The sequence below is a fragment of the Festucalex cinctus genome, unplaced genomic scaffold (assembly GCF_051991245.1).
Source record: "Festucalex cinctus isolate MCC-2025b unplaced genomic scaffold, RoL_Fcin_1.0 HiC_scaffold_306, whole genome shotgun sequence".
NCBI classification, from domain to species: domain Eukaryota; kingdom Metazoa; phylum Chordata; class Actinopteri; order Syngnathiformes; family Syngnathidae; genus Festucalex; species Festucalex cinctus.
Window position 1 is genome coordinate 11,552 of NW_027520553.1, and position 19,131 is coordinate 30,682.

Sequence of the window (19,131 nt, forward strand, 5' to 3'; positions counted from 1 at the left end):
AATCCTATTGCTCTTTTCCTGCTTGGTTTTCCTCTTCTTGCTCAACTAAGATTTATAACTTGAATCGCGGGTAGTATTTTTCCATCTTTTTTGTACGACCACAAACACAACAACAATAATGGAGGCATAGGTTCCCAAGGTGGGGGACATTCTACTTGGCTAAGTTCAAGCAGTATATTTGTAACTGTAACTATGTTGGAACAGCTACGGACCAGTGGTTTAGGGCATGGCACGTAACTGATAGGCCCCACGACTGGTATTGGGATTTACTTACTATTTTCACAGCTGCCCATTGCTCAGATATTAAACTTAGGGAAAATGTATGTCAAAAGTTAAGTTAAATCAAGTGCATAAACGAAAGTGAGTGAGATGACAAAGTGGCTTCACAAGTGTTCAACGTGTTGACTACTGTTAACTCATTCACTTCCAGACATTTTCACAGAAGCAATCCCGTTCGCTCCGGGCTGTTTTACAAAATTTTGACTGATTTTGCAAGGCCCACAGAATATTGTGCTCAATTGTTATAAAAGCATGGAACCAAAAGAAAGATTAAAGTCTCTTCTTTCAACAGGAAAAAAGTAGGTTTCTATCTGTTTCCGTTTTGCAGCAATTAGCATTAGAAGACAGCTAAGTTTAATCAGTTTTCACAAATCTATTTAAAATTCTAAGCATTATAGCTTTTTTCCTAGATGGCCCTGGTTGATCTCCTTTTGCTCTGCTGCCACCTGATGGCCGTTTGTGTAATAACTACTATTTCTGCAACCGTTCTTTGCAGTTCAGAGTCTGCATCAAAACCTTCTTTATGCTCTAGTATAAAAAAACAAAAACAAAAAAAACGTATAAATACGTCTTTGGGACACTTAAAACATTAAAAAAAAAACGTATTTACACGTTATTGGGAGCAAATGAGTTCACAATAAAACAGAAATGCATTCACTCAGGTTCGCACGTACCTTCAAACCTAAGGACAATTTAGAGTCTTCATTTGACTTAATATTTGTTTTTGGAATGCGGTACCCGAAGTACTTGGAGAAAATGCACACAAGCATGAAGAACATAAACTCCACACATTGAGGTGAGACTCATAATTCGAACCCAGAACTTCAAAAATGTGAGGCAGAATAAAATAAAAACATTCACTCATGTGGTATGCCTCATTTTGCTTAACCTTCAAGTCAAGCTCAGGATGAATGACATGTGACTTTAGAGGCGTCCCAATCCACCGAACAACACACGCACACACACACACACACACACACACACCTATACTCGCTTAAGTCCATTTCGGGGACACCATTCTGATACCCTACCTTTGAGGACACCACTTTCTGAATGTCTTAGAAAGATGCAAGTTGGTGTAATACAACACAAAAAAATCACAGAATGTAAAAATCACCTGGGAATTGAGCTTCCATCAAGATTTCACAGACCTGAATTTTTACCTTGAGATTGGGGACAGGGGAATTTTAATGTCCATTTTGGGGACCTCAGCAATACACGAATACACAAACTAATTCAAGTCACCTTTGAGGACCTTACCTTCCTTTGGGGACAAAGGTAAAAATACTATGTACATCATACATATTTAAGCATCCAGCAGTGAGAATCAATCTCAACACTGTTGAATACAGTATATGAAGGAGTTCACCTCTGAATGAAACCAAAATCACCTCAGACTGACAAGAAATGATCATTACATGTATAATCATTTCATGTTTTAAATGAGGGTGTGGCAATTTCCTCTGATGGCACCTTAAAAATCAACACCAAATACCTGCAAAAACAAAAAACATTTCCATAATAAAGACAATCAGTATGTTTCTATGCTTCCAGAATTGTGACCCAATTTCTTGACAGAAATGGTCTGTTGTGATTGTTTCTGCTGTATGTTGTTTTTAAAGTGATACTTTGCTAATATTGCTATTTTTAGTCAGATTTAATACTTTGCCTATCATGAATAACATTTTTAATGTACAGTTATTTGAAAATGCATTTAGTGAAATAACAGTATATTCAACACATACAACAAAGACATCGAACCAGTGTTGGAGGGATGCACTGTTAAAGAAGGAGGAAAAAAAACCCAACAAATTAGAATTTGGTGTCAGTTTATATTTAACAATATATACAACAACATAACAATATAACAATATAACAAGCAAAATATAACATTGGTGTACCAATACTATCCGAACAAGTGAGGAGAGTGCATCACTTATAGGAGGATTTCTTAAAATAACGAACCAAGAGACTTAGCATTTGGCAGAAGCCCTTCTCTTTAAGGTCGTAATGCGGTTTCTGACAAAGTTTTTGACACCAGTCCAAGTGCGATTTTTTAGGGCATGTGGTTCAGAATTAATACAGCGAAGGCAGTCCAACTTTTGTGGTACCTGGCATTTATGGATGAAGTGCATCATGTGCTTTTCGACAGCATATATTTCAGCATCGGTCCACTTACGTTTGGTGATGCCTCCTGTCATCTGGGAAACTCCCATATCTGTTAAAAGACAAACGCTGTCAAAAAATTTCAGTCCAAATTAAAAAAGTCAAAACATGACCTCTGCTCTTTTAGTTCCAATGTTGAATGCAAGTACGACATTGGTAAAGTAATACTGTTCCTTGTCTTCATAGGACCAAAGCTTAAAAATTAAATATACCTTTAAAATTTTAGCCTGGTCTATAGAGCGATGAGTGTTCACTCAAAGAATGCAAAGATGTAATCTCCCTTCTCCACGGGTTTTCATTTGAATAAAATGCAAAAATAGGCTTACTCGCCATTGTTAAGAAATGCAGCCACCGGTGGCCTAGTGTTGCACAGGATACCAGTATTAGTACCGTACCTCATTGTTTCAGTGTCAAAAACTGCTCGGTATCACTTTTTTTTTTTTTTTTTTTAAATAGCACCGGTATCTAAAATATATGTAGTCTACATTGTAGACATCAGTAAGTGGCACACCTCTTTAGTGCGTGAAGGCAGGAATATTGCTGCAAGCACTCCGTGACGTGCCAAGTGTTACATGGAGTTTTTTGCCTACATGGCCAACAGTCACAGCAAACCTGTAAGGCTTTTTTTAAGTTACTGTGGCTCGAGGCGAGGACAACTTCAATATGGCCAAGCACCTCGCTAATGGATGTGTCCCATTAAAAAACAAAAACAACAAAATTGTAACCACTGCCATTCTTATTTGAACTATTATTCTTATTATTGCAACACGGACCTATTATATGTTCCTTGTTTAAAAAAAAAAAAAAAAAAAAAAAAAAAAAAAAAAAAAAAAAATGAAAGAGTCTCTTGAATTTACAGAATACATACACGTAATGGTGCACGGTCAGTATTAGGGATGTTCGATACAATTTTTTTTCTCCAACTGATAATGATATCAAATATCGATACCACTAGTCAATAAAATTCCCCACCCATAAATGACAGATTATTTTAAAGAAAGACATCTATATCCCAATATATTATTTTTCCTTAAAATTGCATGAAGTTAATGGCAATTTTGTGTTCATATAATTTCTTGTCCCGTTTCGTAAAACGGCTGCAGGAGGGTGGCATTTAAATGTATCGGTCACCGCCGTGAGTACTGACACCTTAAAATAAGACTGGTATTGGCACCGATACCCGATATCAGTAGTCACCCATCATAGACAGTGGGATGCCACCTCTGTTTCAATTTGAGCCAGGAAAAACCCTGGTGTTGAGCTTAACTGCATTTTTGCTTTGTTCCTTGTTTCTGTAAATAACAGGAGAGTCAACTAAATTAAACCATGGTTACTGCAGTCTATCCATTATTTTCATAACCTTCCAAATGAACACCCATACTTATTTTACAGAACCTTACCTAGGAGAATCAATTACGTAGTATAGGCCAGTGAAAACCAAAATCAATTACGTAGTATAGGCCAGTGAAAAACAGTTTCTCTATCTAATTTTTGTTTGTACCTTCAATGAGAGTGGTCTTGGAAGAAGATGGAAGGGATGTTGCAGCCTCTTCCTCAACATCTGCTTCCCCTGTAGCTTCTGGGACTGTGAGATCACTTTCCTCATCGCTTGATTCCTCTGGGTCTTGTGTAGAGTCAACTTTTTCTGAAAATAGAGCAAAAACATTGAAGATTGTAGCTTTCAAAGAAGTGTTCTGTTAACGTGTGAGAGAACAAGCTAATTTAGCAGAAAGACAATCTTGACTTGGCAGCATTCACAATATGTTGTACCAATAAACACACATCCATACCTTGCGGGTCAATCTGAACGTCATCAAGGGTTTGACCTTTATACTGGGAGAGGGTTCCTTGCTCCACAGCTAACAACATTTTGCTCATTTTGGCAAGCTGTAGTGTTCCTTGTGGTAGTCGATAATACTGCCTGTGCACACGAATGTCATGTCCCAGAAAGTCCGCAAGTTGGTCTGCTTCATTTTCTTGAAGATTAAGAACCTGTGACATTGTAGCTATGTGCTTCCTGAGCCTTGTTGATGTTAAGGCCTCTGGATTTTTAGCACCACTCTCCTTTGCAAGCTTTTGGATGCACTCTCCCCCTCTGTAAGCAGTCATGGCTTCCGGTCTTCCAAACATGAATACATTTTCTTTTAAGACTCCACACATCTCACGGGTTTGAGCTAGGAGCTCCATGGCTGAGACCATTGATGGTTTTAGGAGCACAGGGACACCTCTTCCTCGTTTCCCCCTGATTTCTAATCTAGTGAAAAACTCGCACATCTTGTTCTCCAGAGGGGTGAGACAGGCTGCCATGTCCTCGTTATGTTCCAGCTCTTTCCTTTCTACGAAAGTAGACAGTTCCATTCTTGACACCTCTCCTTCTCTTCTTCTGTTGAAAATTATCACCTGAGCCAGTGTCACTTTCGCCAGTGCTGCATAATTACTCGCAGAAGGACAGAGTTTAAGCATTCTTTCTGCAACTTCTCTACTCTTTTCCACATGTTCGTCCAAAAGTTTGACATCTTCAGTGAAAGGTAAAATCTGTGGTGCATTCCACTTTGCCTCTGTCATTGTCGTCGTCGCACCTCTGCTAATCAATGCCTTCCATCTGAAATTTTTGATTGTCTTAAATTCTCTAGCATATTCCAACAAGCACTCATCTCTGTCAACTGAAGACAAACTATCACTTTCAATCAGCTCACTAAGTACACCCAGACTGTGACCAATTTTTAAGGCTAAGGAGGGTTTTTTGTATGTGTTGTTTTCCGAGTTGTGCCCAGCCAATACCTTCACTGCAGTTATCACACGATTAAAGTTTGCAGGATAGATGAGCTCCACTGCCTTGCGAATAGATGAATTCTTCCGGGCCTCTGTCAGCAGTCTACCAAGTTCTCTAAGTCTTTGCCTTATGTAGTCATGTCGGTTCTTTCTTGATCCATTTAGATCAAAGAGATGCTGTCCAAACTTTAAGAGTAGGTCGTCGTCATAGATCACACGAGTCACCTCATCGTAGATCATGCAGGAAAGTACAGTTTTTAATCCGTCACTAATTTCACATGCTACTGCAGTTTTTAATGCACATCTTGATTGAACTCGCTTTTTAGAAACACCTAATTCCTTCTCAGATTTTTTCTTGGCAGGACAGATTTTAATGTGCTTCCAGATTGTTTTCTTGGCATAGAGCCCTTGGCAATGAAAACAATGGATAAAATCGGAACCTTGTTTTCTTTCCCGAGGTCTATAGCAGGCCTGCAGATCTCCTTCTCCACTCCTCACAATAAGAGAATTGTGAGCATAATTTCCACGGCGTCGTAAAATATTCAACTCATCTCGTCTTGCCTGTGAATTCTTTGGATGCATGAATGCTTTCGCAACCTCTTCTTTATCTGCATGCTTAGCTTCTAGATGTCTTGCAATTTTTGATGAGGGCGTTAGACAATACAGACAGTAGTTCCGTTTATCATATACTCTCTTAATTTTAGAGTTTGAGGGTGGAGACACTTTGATAGATTCTGAAATACACTGGACTCTGCTTTTTTTCAGAGGACTTTGGTTTCTTGTCCCAGAGACCTTAAGTAGGCTCCTCTTCCTTGAAGTGTTTGTCTTTGTCTTCTCAGAGGTTTGAGCATCAATAGCTGAATTAGCCAAAGATGGGAAGACAGATGAAGATGATGTTTTCTCCAGTGGACACAAGTCTATGCTATCGTCAGAGTCGAACATATTTTGTTTTTCTGTTTCTGGAATATAATCTTTATCATCATAGTCTGTATCATCAGAGATCTCCGGTGATTCGTCCAAACATGTGGAAGACTGAAGAAAAGAAAAAGTGTACAGTTACCATAATGTATTGAGGAAAAACGTTTCTTTGTAAATCACATCTTTTTTTTTGTCTGTAGAATGTGAAAAAATAAGACATTCACATAAGGACATATATAAAGGCCAAACTACTCATGTCATTACAGATTAATATAAATTTTATCCTATTTTTTCACGCATGAAAATCTAACAGTGATAACTTGTATTTATTAACCTTACCTGAGGACTATTGGCAACATTTAGGATATCATCTGTGACTTCACATAATGGTGTCTGCTGAAATGACAAATACAAAAAATGATTACAAGAAAAAAAAAAAAAAAAAAAAAAAAAAAGAAAAAAAAATGCTAAAAATAATTTCACACTTAATTTTATAGGTGTTCAGGTGACTGCATCTATGGCAGGACATTTCAACTTAACATTGTCTATCCATAATTTTGGGGTCATTCAAAACAGCCAATTTGCCCTGACCTAATTGGTCCAGGCATTACTACAAACATACCAAACCATACTATTTGTTTGTTCAAATCACACCACACAAGGAACGTTATTACGATAGCCATGTGGACCGATAATTTTAGGGCCAATCAAAACAGAGAGACACGCACAATATGCCATAACCTAATTCACTAAAGGAATTTTTTGGGCTCCTCCACCCCACCACTTTTCAATACAATAATGACCTGTCAAATCTGTGTCTTTACAATTAATTTAAAAATACAACATGTTTTATCAAATTCAATTAACCATTCAGCCCTAATCAGTGCATGGTACAACGGTGTGGGAGAAACTGGATCTTACCTGAGGCCTGTCGCCAGCATCCATCCTGTCATCTCCCACCTCGAGAGGTGGTGTCTGCTGACAAAGATCAAACGTATAGGAATAAAAAACATGATAGAGAAAACAACATTACACAATGATATTTTTAGATAATTTTATATGCTTATATTTTACGGCTTCAGGTGACTGCGTTTGTTGCATTTTGGGACATTTTTTAGCGTCAAGCTAACTGGTCAAAGTTGAACGTGGACAATCCATACTTTTGGGGTCATTCAAACACTTCATGTCCAAGTCCAACTGAAAACAATACTGCAGCTATGGCTACCCATACTTTTTAAGTCATTTAAAACAAAGACACGCTTGATACTCAAATCATACTGGGGGACAGCAATTACGATAGGTGTGGCTTTTCATACTTTTCGGGTCATTAAAGACACAGATACACACTTGACACCAAAGCCTAATTGGGGACAGTCATTGTGACACCCCCGGTCTAGACATACTTTTGGGGTCATTTTACATATATGCACACACACTTGATACACAAGTCAGATTGGGGACAGTCCTAACTCTTGTAGCTATAGCGATCCATACTTTTGGGGTCATTCAAAAGACACTAGCACACACACTTGATACCCAAGTCAAATTGGGGACAGGCATCACTATTGTAGCTTTAGCGATCCATACTTTTGGGGTCATTCAAAAGACACTAGCACACACACTTGATACCCAAGTCAAATTGGGGACAGGCATCACTATTGTAGCTATAGCGATCCATACTTTTGGGGTCATTCAAAATACACTAGCACACACACTTAACACCCAAACCTAACTGGGGACAGTCACTGTAATAGCTATATCTATCCATACTTTTGGGGTCATTCAAAACACACTAGCACATACACTTGATACCCAAGTCAAATTGGGGACAGGCATCACTATTGTAGCTTTAGCGATCCATACTTTTGGGGTCATTCAAAAGACACTAGCACACACACTTGATACCCAAGTCAAATTGGGGACAGGCATCACTATTGTAGCTATAGCGATCCATACTTTTGGGGTCATTCAAAATACACTAGCACACACACTTAACACCCAAACCTAACTGGGGACAGTCACTGTAATAGCTATATCTATCCATACTTTTGGGGTCATTCAAAACACACTAGCACATACACTTGATACCCAAGTCAAATTGGGGACAGTTATCACTACAGTAGCTATGGTGATCCATACTTTTGGGGTCATTCAAAACACACAAGCACACACAATTAACACCCAAACCTAAATGGGGATTGTCATTGTGATAGCTACGCCCATCCATAATTTTGGGGCCATTTTAAACAAACTGAGGAACACACTTGCTACTCATGGCATGGAATGTATCACCTGCAAAAAGTTGGGGAACACTGTATATCCATTATTTTTGGGGGGGTGAAATGCAATTAGATCATTTTCCACACTCGTTCAGCCCTAACTACAACACGAAAAATCAGTTTAGCCGAAAACAATACATGAAACAGCAGTTTTAGAAACTGGATCTTACCTGACATCTGTCGCCAGCACTCATGTCTTCAGCAACTTCAAGAGATGGTGTCTGCTCAAACAAGAATAGACAATATGGAAAACATGACGGAGCAACCCTAACATGGCACAATACGATACTTAGGCTGCTTTTGGGTCTATTCATAACGAGAGAAATTTTCATGACCTAATCTGGGACAGTTGTGTGAATATAGGTCGAAAACGTTTTGCAAGTCATTGTATTTGTTTATACGTTAATACAATGCTCCAACTACATTTGAGCTGTGGTTTCGTAAAAACAAACAATTCCCCCTATATTAAATGATAGAAGCAGTGTGTAGTAGAACCTGTATTTTACCTTAGGTCTTTTGCTAGCACTCGTGTCTTCAGCGGCCTCAAGTGATGGTGTCTGCTCAAAGACGAAAAGAAAGTATATGGAGAACGTGAGAGCAATCATAACATAGCACAATTAGAGAGATATATAGGTCGAAAAATATTTGCAAATCCTGTTGTATTTGTTTACAATGCCCCAACTACTTTTGAGTCGGGGTTTTGTAAAAACACACAATTTCCCCTATATTAAATGATAGAAGCTGTGTCAAGTAGAACCTGTATTTTACCTTAGGTCTTTTGCTTGAACTCGTGTGTGCAGCGGCCTCAAGTGATGGTGTCTGCTCAATGACGAAAAGAAAATACATGGAAAACGTGAGAGCAATCATAACACAGCACAATAAGATACATACTTTTGGGTCTATTCAAAAGAAGACAGACAAATTATCACCTAATCGGGGACAGTTACAGGTCGCAAAAAGATTTGCAAATCATATTGTATTTGTTTACAATGCACCAACTACTTTTGAGTTGGAATTTCGTAAAAACACACACAATTTTGCCTATATTAAATGATAGAAGCAGTGTGTAGTAGAACCTGTATTTTACCTTAGGTCTTTTGCTCGCACTCATGTCTTCAGCGGCCTCAAGTGATGGTGTCTGCTCAAAGAGGAAAAAAGAATATATGGAAAACGTGATAGAGCAATTATAACATGGCACAATAAGATACATATATATAGGTCGAAAACGATTTGCAAACCATATTGTATTTGTTTACAATGCCCCAATTACTTTTGAGTTGGGGTTTCGTAAAAACACACACAATTTCGCCTATATTAAATGATAGAAGCAGTGTGTAGTAGAACCTGTATTTTACCTTAGGTCTTTTGTTCGCACTCGTGTCTTCAGCGGCCTCAAGTGATGGTGTCTGTTCAAACAGGAAAAGAGAATATATGGAAAACATGATAGAGCAACCATAACATGGCACAATAAGATACCGGTACATATATATAGGGCGAAAAAGATTTGTAAATCCTATTGTATTTGTTCACAATGCCCCAACTACTTTTGAGTTGGAGTTTCGTCAAAACACACAATTTTCCCTATATTAAATGATAGAAGCTGTGTCAAGTAGAACCTGTATTTTACCTTAGGTCTTTTGCTTGAACTCGTGTGTGCAGCGGCCTCAAGTGATGGTGTCTGCTCAATGACGAAAAGAAAATACATGGAAAACGTGAGAGCAATCATAACACAGCACAATAAGATACATACTTTTGGGTCTATTCAAAAGAAGACAGACAAATTATCACCTAATCGGGGACAGTTACAGGTCGCAAAAAGATTTGCAAATCATATTGTATTTGTTTACAATGCACCAACTACTTTTGAGTTGGAATTTCGTAAAAACACACACAATTTTGCCTATATTAAATGATAGAAGCAGTGTGTAGTAGAACCTGTATTTTACCTTAGGTCTTTTGCTAGCACTCGTGTCTTCAGCGGCCTCAAGTGATGGTGTCTGCTCAAAGAGGAAAAGACAATATATGGAAACCATGATAGAGCAATCATAACATGGCACAATAAGATACCAGTACATATCTAGGTCAAAAAAGATTTGTAAATCCTATTGTACTTGTTTACAATGCCCCAACTACTTTTGAGTTGGGGTTTCGTAAAAACACACACAATTTCCCCTATATTAAATGATAGAAGCAGTGTAGTAGAACCTGTATTTCACCTTAGGTCTTTTGCTTGCATTCGTGTCTTCAGCGGCCTCAAGTGATGGTGTCTGCTCAAAGAGGAAAAGACAATATATGGAAAACATGATAGCACAAACATAACATGAATAAGTTACAAGATGACATAAATGACCCAATACCTTTTTGCGCCAAGGCCAGTCTGAATTTCCGTAGTTATACGACAATTCTTCACCTGGAGCGATGTCTCGGATTGCAAAAAGGCAAAGATGTGGCAAACCACCAACTTCAATAACCTTCATCTTGCAGTTTGGCTTTATGTGGTTGTCATTTACGAGCCTTCCCAATGACTGGTCTTCATCTGATGCATCAAGACTGGAGGGGGGGAGGGAAATAAGAGTGGAAGCTGCCTGCCCAGTATAGATATGATTCAAATGGAAAAGGGAAGTCTAGAGTTTGAAGTTTTATCTAACGGCTGAGCAAAGGCATAGATCATGCCTGATCTATGCATTACGTAGTACTCATTCATAGCGAATGTTGACTACACATCTGTGTTTGTTTTTTTTGTCCATAAACATTCCAAACAACTCAACTCAAGTTCAGATAGAGAAATACTTACCACCAACCTTTACCTCTCCAGTTGAAATAAAATAGGAAGACTGCTTCTTGTTCATTACGCTCCAAATTTTGCTCAAGACCTTGTTCACAAAGCTTTCCACGGTACTCCAGCACAAATTCTTCTTTGGTAAAAGTCTGTGTAGCAACCACACCTCGACCTTGAGGAGAGGCGAGAAAAAAATAAAAATAATCTAATCAACAGTAGTCGTAATTAGTCGACTAATCAGAACATACAGCATTTTGCACCAACAAGCAAATGCGCTTTTTAAAACCATCATTAGTTAACAATTTGAATTCTTTAAAAGTATAGACAAATAATGAAGATAATTAAGATTATATACATTGAACTTTGATTAGATTTTGCAGCTTGTACCATCATTCCTGACATGTTTATTAAAGATGGAGACAAACTGATGACAAAACTGTGACTTTAGATTTTTTTTTTGGCTGTAAATATTTTGAAATTGAACCAAAACTATGCAGACTGGCACCAATACTGTGAAACTGTACATGACTATCACGATACCAGAAACATGCTTTTTAAATGCTGCCATGAAAGGAAGGTGTGAATCGTATTAAGTATTTTAGTTGATATTTGCCCTTTAGCTTCTGACTCAGTTGTTAACATGGGTTAGCGCTAAAGACTAAAATAATCTATTCAGAAAATACTAATTTAATATATATTTTAACCCTATTTTATATTGTGATATACAGTGGTCCATCCCTACTTCGCAGTTCACTTATTGTTGATTCACTCTATCGCAGATTTTTACCACCAATTTCAATGGTGAGTACCCCATAAAATTATTTATGCTGCTATTTGTCCTTTTTTGTATGAGTAAATATAGACAGCGCTTTCTTGTATTTAACACAATCTATGACACTTTTAATCAAAATATATAATATTTGGTAAATTAAGAAACGTGTCATGACAGGTTTAAAAAAAAAAAGTTAACATTTTACTTTTTAATTCTTAGCAAGTCAGTGTCGAGCTATTTTTATAACAGGTCAAAGTTTTTCATACGTGTCACTTTATTTAACCACTACGACCTCGAGGAAATTCACCACACCCGTAACAAGTGAGGGAACACTGTATACCATTAGCATAGGGCTGCAATTGATATCGTAATGTGAATTTTTCCCCATATCAAATGGTGTTTCCAAACAAAATACACAAGTACTGAATTAGTGTTGCCTCTGATAACAAGATCGACTCAAAGATCAATGCTACTTTTGATACTTCATTTGATGTGCTGTATTTGCATCATCATAAAGAAAAGCGGTGGTATTAATCAGCACACACACAAGGAGCAAAGTGGCAAAATCTCCACACAGCAAAACAAAATGTACACACAAGTCACATTTTGATCTAAAATCTATTAGTGGCCACCAAAATGAATCTGTAGCAGCCTACTACAGATGCATGTATGTGGAAAACATGTCTTAATTTGCAGTTGGTTAATTGCAGCTATGAGAGCCATTCATATCATGCACATAAACAAAGATCAAATTAATGTCTTGAAAAATGTATACTCACCTTTGAATGGGTTAATGAAGGACTCTCTAAGTCCCATCTTATCCTTTTCCAATAGTACATGCTGCTCAGCATCTTTTTGTGGAGTGACCCGATTCCTCCGCCTTTGCACTGTTCTTCCATTGTTTGCCATCTTTCTATGGCAAAGAGGGTTTTGGTTATCAAGGCGGATTATGTAACTCACTCTGAACATTATCTTAAAAAGTCTACATAAACATATCCAAAATTACACACTCATAGTTCCACACCTCATGCTTTAGAGACTGCAGCTACACATTTGTTTCCCATTATGAACACATTTACCAATTAATGTCATCTTCTAGGTGAATGGCAGTTAGTCCAAGAAGTAAAATGGATGAAACTTAACCACAGGGAGTAGACAGAGATTTGTGTGTCATTCGGGCCCCCCCAAATCCAATTTAAGAGACACACCAATACAGTAAATACTATATGTGTATCATACATACAGCCAAACGTTTTTGCCACGTGACATTCATCAGAAATCTAGCCGACCGCTCCAGTGAGAGAGACCACTGTGCGTATGCACCTTTTTGGCACAATACAAAAGGAGAAGAGGTAATTAAGCCACAATGAGCATTAACGATGTCAGCCATTATTTTACCCAGTTCATCTACTGTTCTGTCTTTCTGGGGTTAAAGACTTCTACACTCTGCCCTGGTATTATCCACGAAGTCAAAATGTGTCCATATGTGCGTCTTTTTCTGTCGCTCATTTTGTAAAACAACGTGTCATCAGCTTGACTTGACTTGACTTCGTGTTCACTCCTTTCTCTCTTGCGCTTCCCTGCATATAAATTGCACCCCCACGTGAGGTGTCCTCCCGCCCCCTACAATTGACCAATTACGAGCGTGCATGGTAAAGAGCAAGCTGGAACTGGAGCTTCGACTAATTAGGGCATGAGGCCAGTTTGAGGTAACTTCCCCACCGCCAACCTGGCCAGTACGGAATGAACGAGAAGAGAGAAACTTCCCCTCCCCCCCTCCTTGGCCACTGGCCAGTAGCGAGTGAGTGAACGAGAAAGAGGCTACAGGCAGAAGCCTACTGTCCACCTGTTCGCAAACGACATCAGTAATGCTGAGACGGTTCGCATAACAAAATATATGCGTTACTAGAGGCATATTTTTGACCAAAAATTTGTTCGTAATTTAAAAACTTAATTTAAAAAAAAAAAAAAAAAAAAGTGCTGGCCAGTACGGAATGAACGAGAAGAGAGAAACTTCCCCTCCCCCTCCTTGGCCACTGGCCAGTAGCGAGTGAGTGAACGAGAAAAAGAGGCTACACGCAGAAGCCTACTGTCGTTCACCTGTTCGCAAACGACATCAGTAATGCTGAGACGGTTTGCATAACAAAATATATGCGTCACTAGAGGCATATCTTCGACCAAAAATTTGTTCGTAATTAAAAAAAAAAAAAAAAGTGCTGGCCAGTACGGAATGAACGAGAAGAGAGAAACTTCCCCTCCCCCCCTCCTTGGCCACTGGCCAGTAGCGAGTGAGTGAACGAGAAAAAGAGGCTACACGCAGAAGCCTACTGTCGTTCACCTGTTCGCAAACTACATCAGCAATGCTGAGACGGTTTGCATAACAAAATATATGCGTCACTAGAGTCATATTTTCGACCAAAAATTTGTTTGGAATTAAAAAAGCTAATTAAAGAAAAAAAAAGCGGGGTGGGTGGGTGGGGGGTAGTTTGTTTGGGGGGGAATTTTTCGTAACTGGAGATTCCGCTGCATTTTAGGACAAGGCTTGTTAGCGCAAGCCTAATGAGTTTGAAATTTCCTCTAACTTAGCGAGGTCAAGGCTGCAAGCTCCAGTCAGCAGTATGCCAACAAACAACGTGCAATGTCTTAGGTTACTGAAAAATATCTAGCGCCCTCGAATTTACAGGCATATCAGTCAGTATATGGAAAATGCTGCTCAAAAAGCGATCGTTTTAAAATACTTAAGACAGTTTAGTAGCCTACCTTCGAACAGAACGGCGCCAACTCCAAGACTAACGCGAAGTCCAGCTTTCCCGCGACTACACAGGAAATGACGTCGACAAAATGGGGCGGGTCACACTTTTTTGTCACCTGACATGCACAATATGCGCAACAGTTAATATAATAAATGAATAAAAGGTATTTTGATTTTATCTTTAAAGGAAAATAAGTGTAGGCATTGTTTGATAGTTATTTTAATTTGCATTTCTTATCTCTGCTCCGCTGCATGTAAATGTACATGGGTAATTTTCTAATTTCACCATATGTGTTCATGTTATTTTGTTGAAATGTTTCTTCTTCCTGACATGTATATGATGATATATTGTTTGTCTTTAGTGAAGCATAAACTAACCTACAGTATACCAATTTTGGTCATATCACCCGGCCCTAATAAATAATAATGACAGCTAATTCATCATCTATCCATTTTCATGCACAATATTCAGAATTCCACTTTTAGCACAACAAATTTAAGATTTTATTCATCACACTCCATTGACGAAACACATTATTTTTGTCAATACAGTGAGTAAACGTTAAGCAGATTTTGTCACAGATTTTGTCTTCTATAACTCCATAATCTACTGGCAGAGACATGCAAAACCTGCCAATTATCTGTTGTTTGCACCGAATAATCAGTTTATTTTTCATACAGCACTATGCACCTTATATGATAGTGTAGATTGGATATTAATCATAACGGATGGTAAAATTCGGTCCTTGACTAACAGTAGGCCCTACTTAAAGCTACTCCAACTAAAGTGAGACTACTTAAAGTGTAGCTGACACGCAAGCTACGTATCGTGGCCTAATTATCACTTGATCAATCATTTGCAATGTCAGAAACCTGAATGTAGCATATTTTTTAATCAACTTATCCAGGCCTGGACTGGCCATCTGGCATACTGGGCACATGCCCGGTGGGCCTATTGGGGCTGATGCAGTGCTTTTTAATTATTATTTTCCTACTTTTTACACCAAGAGGCTGGCCCACAATTTAGAGGGACCAGTCTGTTAGTTAAGTTCGAATACAGATAGCCAACTGAAACATCATCAATAAACATCAGTGGCAAAACTACATTAGGCAGGAGGCCGGTGGGCCTAAGTCAAAATGTCAGGGCCTATTTTATTTTTTGTGCCAGTCCAGCTCTAGACTTATCTATCATTAAACATTGTTTCTTAACATACAGTTAGCAATTTGTAATCACAGGTGTCTTACCTTTTAATGGTTTGTTGCTTCTGGCGTCCTCTTCTCGTGTCATGAAAGTTTCCTGTAAACTACATGCATTGAACCCTGGGAGCGGAGAGAGGGGTGCATGCAGGTATGGCAGGCTTTCTGTCCATATCAAAATTTTATAAATCGATATTTGGTTGCTTGTTGATGTTGGAATATTTTAGTGGTAATATTCATGTTAAAATGGCATATCTTGCATTCAGTCATTCGTGAGCTATTTGAACAGCACAACACTGAGACCACAGACCATGGTCAAAATCTGTGGATAAGTGGTTCGGATCATTGAGTGTCAAGGGGGGTCCCCTAGTGCAAGACCACATCTGGACAGACGACTATGCTGTTGTTAGATGTTGACATTCCTATTCTAATTGTTCTTACTAAGTCAGATTGTCCCATCACTGGTCAGCTATTTTTAGACAGGCCAGTGGAATATTCTTGTCTTGAGAACTAGCTCATGTTTTCACATACACATTGTTGTGTTTCAATTTTGTTTGAGTTGGTTTTGTTTTATTTTGGTAAGTGTCTTATGTTCCTGTGGTTCCCCTGTCTCGTTATGTCTGATTAGGTCCACCTGTGTGTCATTCCCCTTCCCAGTGTGTGTTGACCAATCAACGCCCTCTCCCTAGTGTGTTCCCCAGGTGTTTCTCATTAGTGTTGGTGTATTTAGGCTGTTGGTTTTGTCTTGTCTGTGTGGGATCATTGTCTATGTCAGGGCTTCATGGTGAAGTTTGTTTAAGTGGTGGGCTGTTGGGGTTGTCTATGCTGAAGTTGTTTGTTAATTGAGTCTCCCTCAAGACTCCGCCAGTCTGTCTTCCTCATGTCCATACCAAATCATGCCCAGTCTTCTCAGGTTCCATCCAGTCAAAGTTATTCTCATATCTGTTTGTCTCCCGGCCAAGTTTCTCTACCTTTGGGTCTATCCACCACAGCCAAATTCCACAGTTCATGACACAATTAGCCCACCAACAAGGACCCGGTGGAAGCCTCAAAACCCCATTCCGGCTTCAAGCCCCTGTCCCGGCACTTTGGCGGTTTCCAGCCCCCGTCCCGGCGCCTATGCACTCCCTGGCTGTTCGCCTGTGCCTCGGCCGCCTCTTGACGCTTCTCCTGAGCCACGGCCGCCTCTTGACTCTTCTCCTGAACCACACCCGCCCCAGGATGCTTCGCCTGTGCCGCTGCTGCCGCTACAGCCCCAGGACGTTCCTGGCCGACGCAGCCCCCCAGCCTCTCAGTTCCTGGCCGACGCAGCCCCCCAGCCTCTCAGTTCCTGGCCGACGCAGCCCCCCAGCCTCTCAGTTCCTGGCCGACGCAGCCCCCCAGCCTCTCAGTTCCTGGCTGACGCAGCCCCCGGCCTCTCTGTCCCTGGTGGATTGCCGCCGTCCCAGGTCCCCCCGTTGGGGCCGGTTGCTGCAGTCTCCTTGTCTCAGCTGCCGCAGCCCCAAGTTTATTCGTCTCCGCTGCCGCAGCCCCAAGTTTATTCGTCTCGGCTGCTGCAGCCCCAAATTCCTTCGTCTCTGCCACAATCTCCAGCCCAGGGTCTAACCCCAGGAGGCACGAGTACGGCGGATGATCCCGGATCCAGTGTCTGCCGGCGCAAGCGATGAGCCCACCGCAAGGTCCTTGGTGGGGTCAGGGGTCCATACTGAAGTTTAAGTGTCGTTCTGTTGTTTTTTGTCTATGCCAAGGTTGTTTGTTAATCTAGTTCACCACGTCTACTCCTGTCTCCATGTTAATCCAAGTCTGTCCATGTCTCAAGTCTCCACGATTACTCAAGTGTCTCCCCGTTTCCGCCAAGTGTCTCCCTCCCTGTCCCTGCCAAATCTGTCCACGTTCCATCCAGTCAATAAAGTTATTCTCATTTCTGTTTGTCTCCTTGCCATGTTTTACTGCCTTTGGATCTATCCACCACACACAATTAATGACACGTCAGTTTGTTTGTTTTTTGCATGTCTCTTTTAACTTCCCTCCATCACCTGGCTCTCCTTTTCCTCCTTGTAACTGCTCTGCAGACAAGGGGGGAATATAATTGGATACAATTAACTTCAAAGTGGCAGTTTGTTGCCTCAACTCTGCAAGTAGCCAAGCATTTGGCCCTGCTTACACGTCCCCTCAAAAAAAGGGAAAAGGGCTCATTATTGACAGTCTTACCCGTTATTGATGCATGTTATGGAAACAATGGCTTGAATATTTCTTGACAATATGTGACCTCAATATTCTAAACATGATGTTCTTATTAATTTTACATTTGTGAAATATGAGTTATGAATCAAAATCCATCCGTTTTTATCTATCTCAGCGGGTGGCCATTTTGCCACTTGCTGTTGACTGAAGATAACATCACAGTTGCTCGGGGCTCAGGCAATGACCAGTCACAGCTCACCTGTTTTCTAAAGTTGTGCTGTGATTGGTTATTAGTTGTAAACTGAATAACATTATTGTTTTTCACTTGAGAGCAAGTGGCAAACTATCTGCTTTGTGATATTAATAAAAACTGCTGGATTTGGCTGGTTATATTCCACTCATGCAATATTAACCAAAATACCATATTTAGTACTTAGGGTGGGAGGAAAGATACACGGAAAGTTTGCATTGTACTTGTAAAAAAAAAAAAAAAAAGTGTACAGTACATGTTTTGATGCCAGCATGTCTGACGGATCTGTTCGAAAATAGCTCACCAGTGATTGGACACTGTGTCTTGACTGATGACTGAAGTCGTTGCATTTGTATTGCTGTTGCTGCTATCACAGACTGTTCAGGACCTAGGCTTGGAAAACCCTTGTAGTCTTCTTTTCCCGCCAAATCTAAATGATATTGATTCACGTACCCTACAAGTTGCTCCACCGGAACCATTGTGTGTTCTGGGTTTTAGCACTCTATTCAAAATTAGGTGTTTAGAAGGTCACACTAAAGTCACACAGGGCCTCTCAACCGCCTCTTTGTTAGTGTGTTTAGACCTCGTTGCTCGGCCCTGCAACCAGAGGTACCTACTTTCCACATACTGCATGTTAAAGGCGACCCCTACTTCATCGTGTACCCAAAATTTCAGCCTCCACGATAAAGCCTAAGAGTAACAAAGGTCGTGCCAAAGTCACAGAGGCCACCCGGTTTGAAATAGTGCGTGTATGAACATGTATGGTAGATGCTTGTGCCAACC

The 19,131-nt window shown here is 39.9% G+C and overlaps 1 protein-coding gene across 11 annotated transcripts; it reads right to left on the bottom strand.

Annotated features, from left to right (window-relative positions):
• Positions 1-2,097: 2,097 nt before the first annotated feature.
• LOC144011584 (uncharacterized) lies at positions 2,098-19,097 on the bottom strand. Of its 11 annotated transcripts, none has more exons than XM_077511684.1 (18): positions 15,963-19,097; positions 14,726-14,833; positions 12,745-12,874; positions 11,209-11,365; positions 10,772-10,964; positions 10,631-10,681; positions 10,361-10,411; positions 10,042-10,092; positions 9,770-9,820; positions 9,502-9,552; positions 9,183-9,233; positions 8,921-8,971; positions 8,585-8,635; positions 7,057-7,113; positions 6,475-6,531; positions 4,236-6,249; positions 3,947-4,090; positions 2,098-2,497 (listed from the first exon to the last, which is right to left on the bottom strand). In XM_077511684.1, the coding sequence occupies exons 3-18, from the start codon at positions 12,872-12,874 to the stop codon at positions 2,253-2,255; spliced, it is 3,405 nt and encodes a 1,134-aa protein (XP_077367810.1). In that variant the 5' UTR covers positions 14,726-14,833; positions 15,963-19,097; the 3' UTR covers positions 2,098-2,252. The 11 variants fall into 11 exon arrangements, with proteins under 11 accessions (XP_077367810.1, XP_077367809.1, XP_077367812.1 ...); XM_077511683.1 differs by having other exon boundaries at positions 12,745-12,878; XM_077511686.1 differs by lacking the exon at positions 14,726-14,833.
• Between the last annotated feature and the right edge of the window lie 34 nt (positions 19,098-19,131).

Excerpts from the sequence above, each read along its gene's own strand:
- LOC144011584 (XM_077511678.1), bottom strand. The coding sequence starts at position 12,934 with ATGTTCAGAGTGAGTTACATAATCCGCCTTGATAACCAAAACCCTCTT. Across the intron at positions 10,412-10,630 it reads ATGCAAGCAAAAGACCTAAG|ACACCATCACTTGAGGCCGC; the intron begins GTGAAATACAGG and ends CTCTTTGAGCAG. Across the intron at positions 7,114-8,584 it reads GTGCTGGCGACAGATGTCAG|CAGACACCACCTCTCGAGGT; the intron begins GTAAGATCCAGT and ends GATCTTTGTCAG.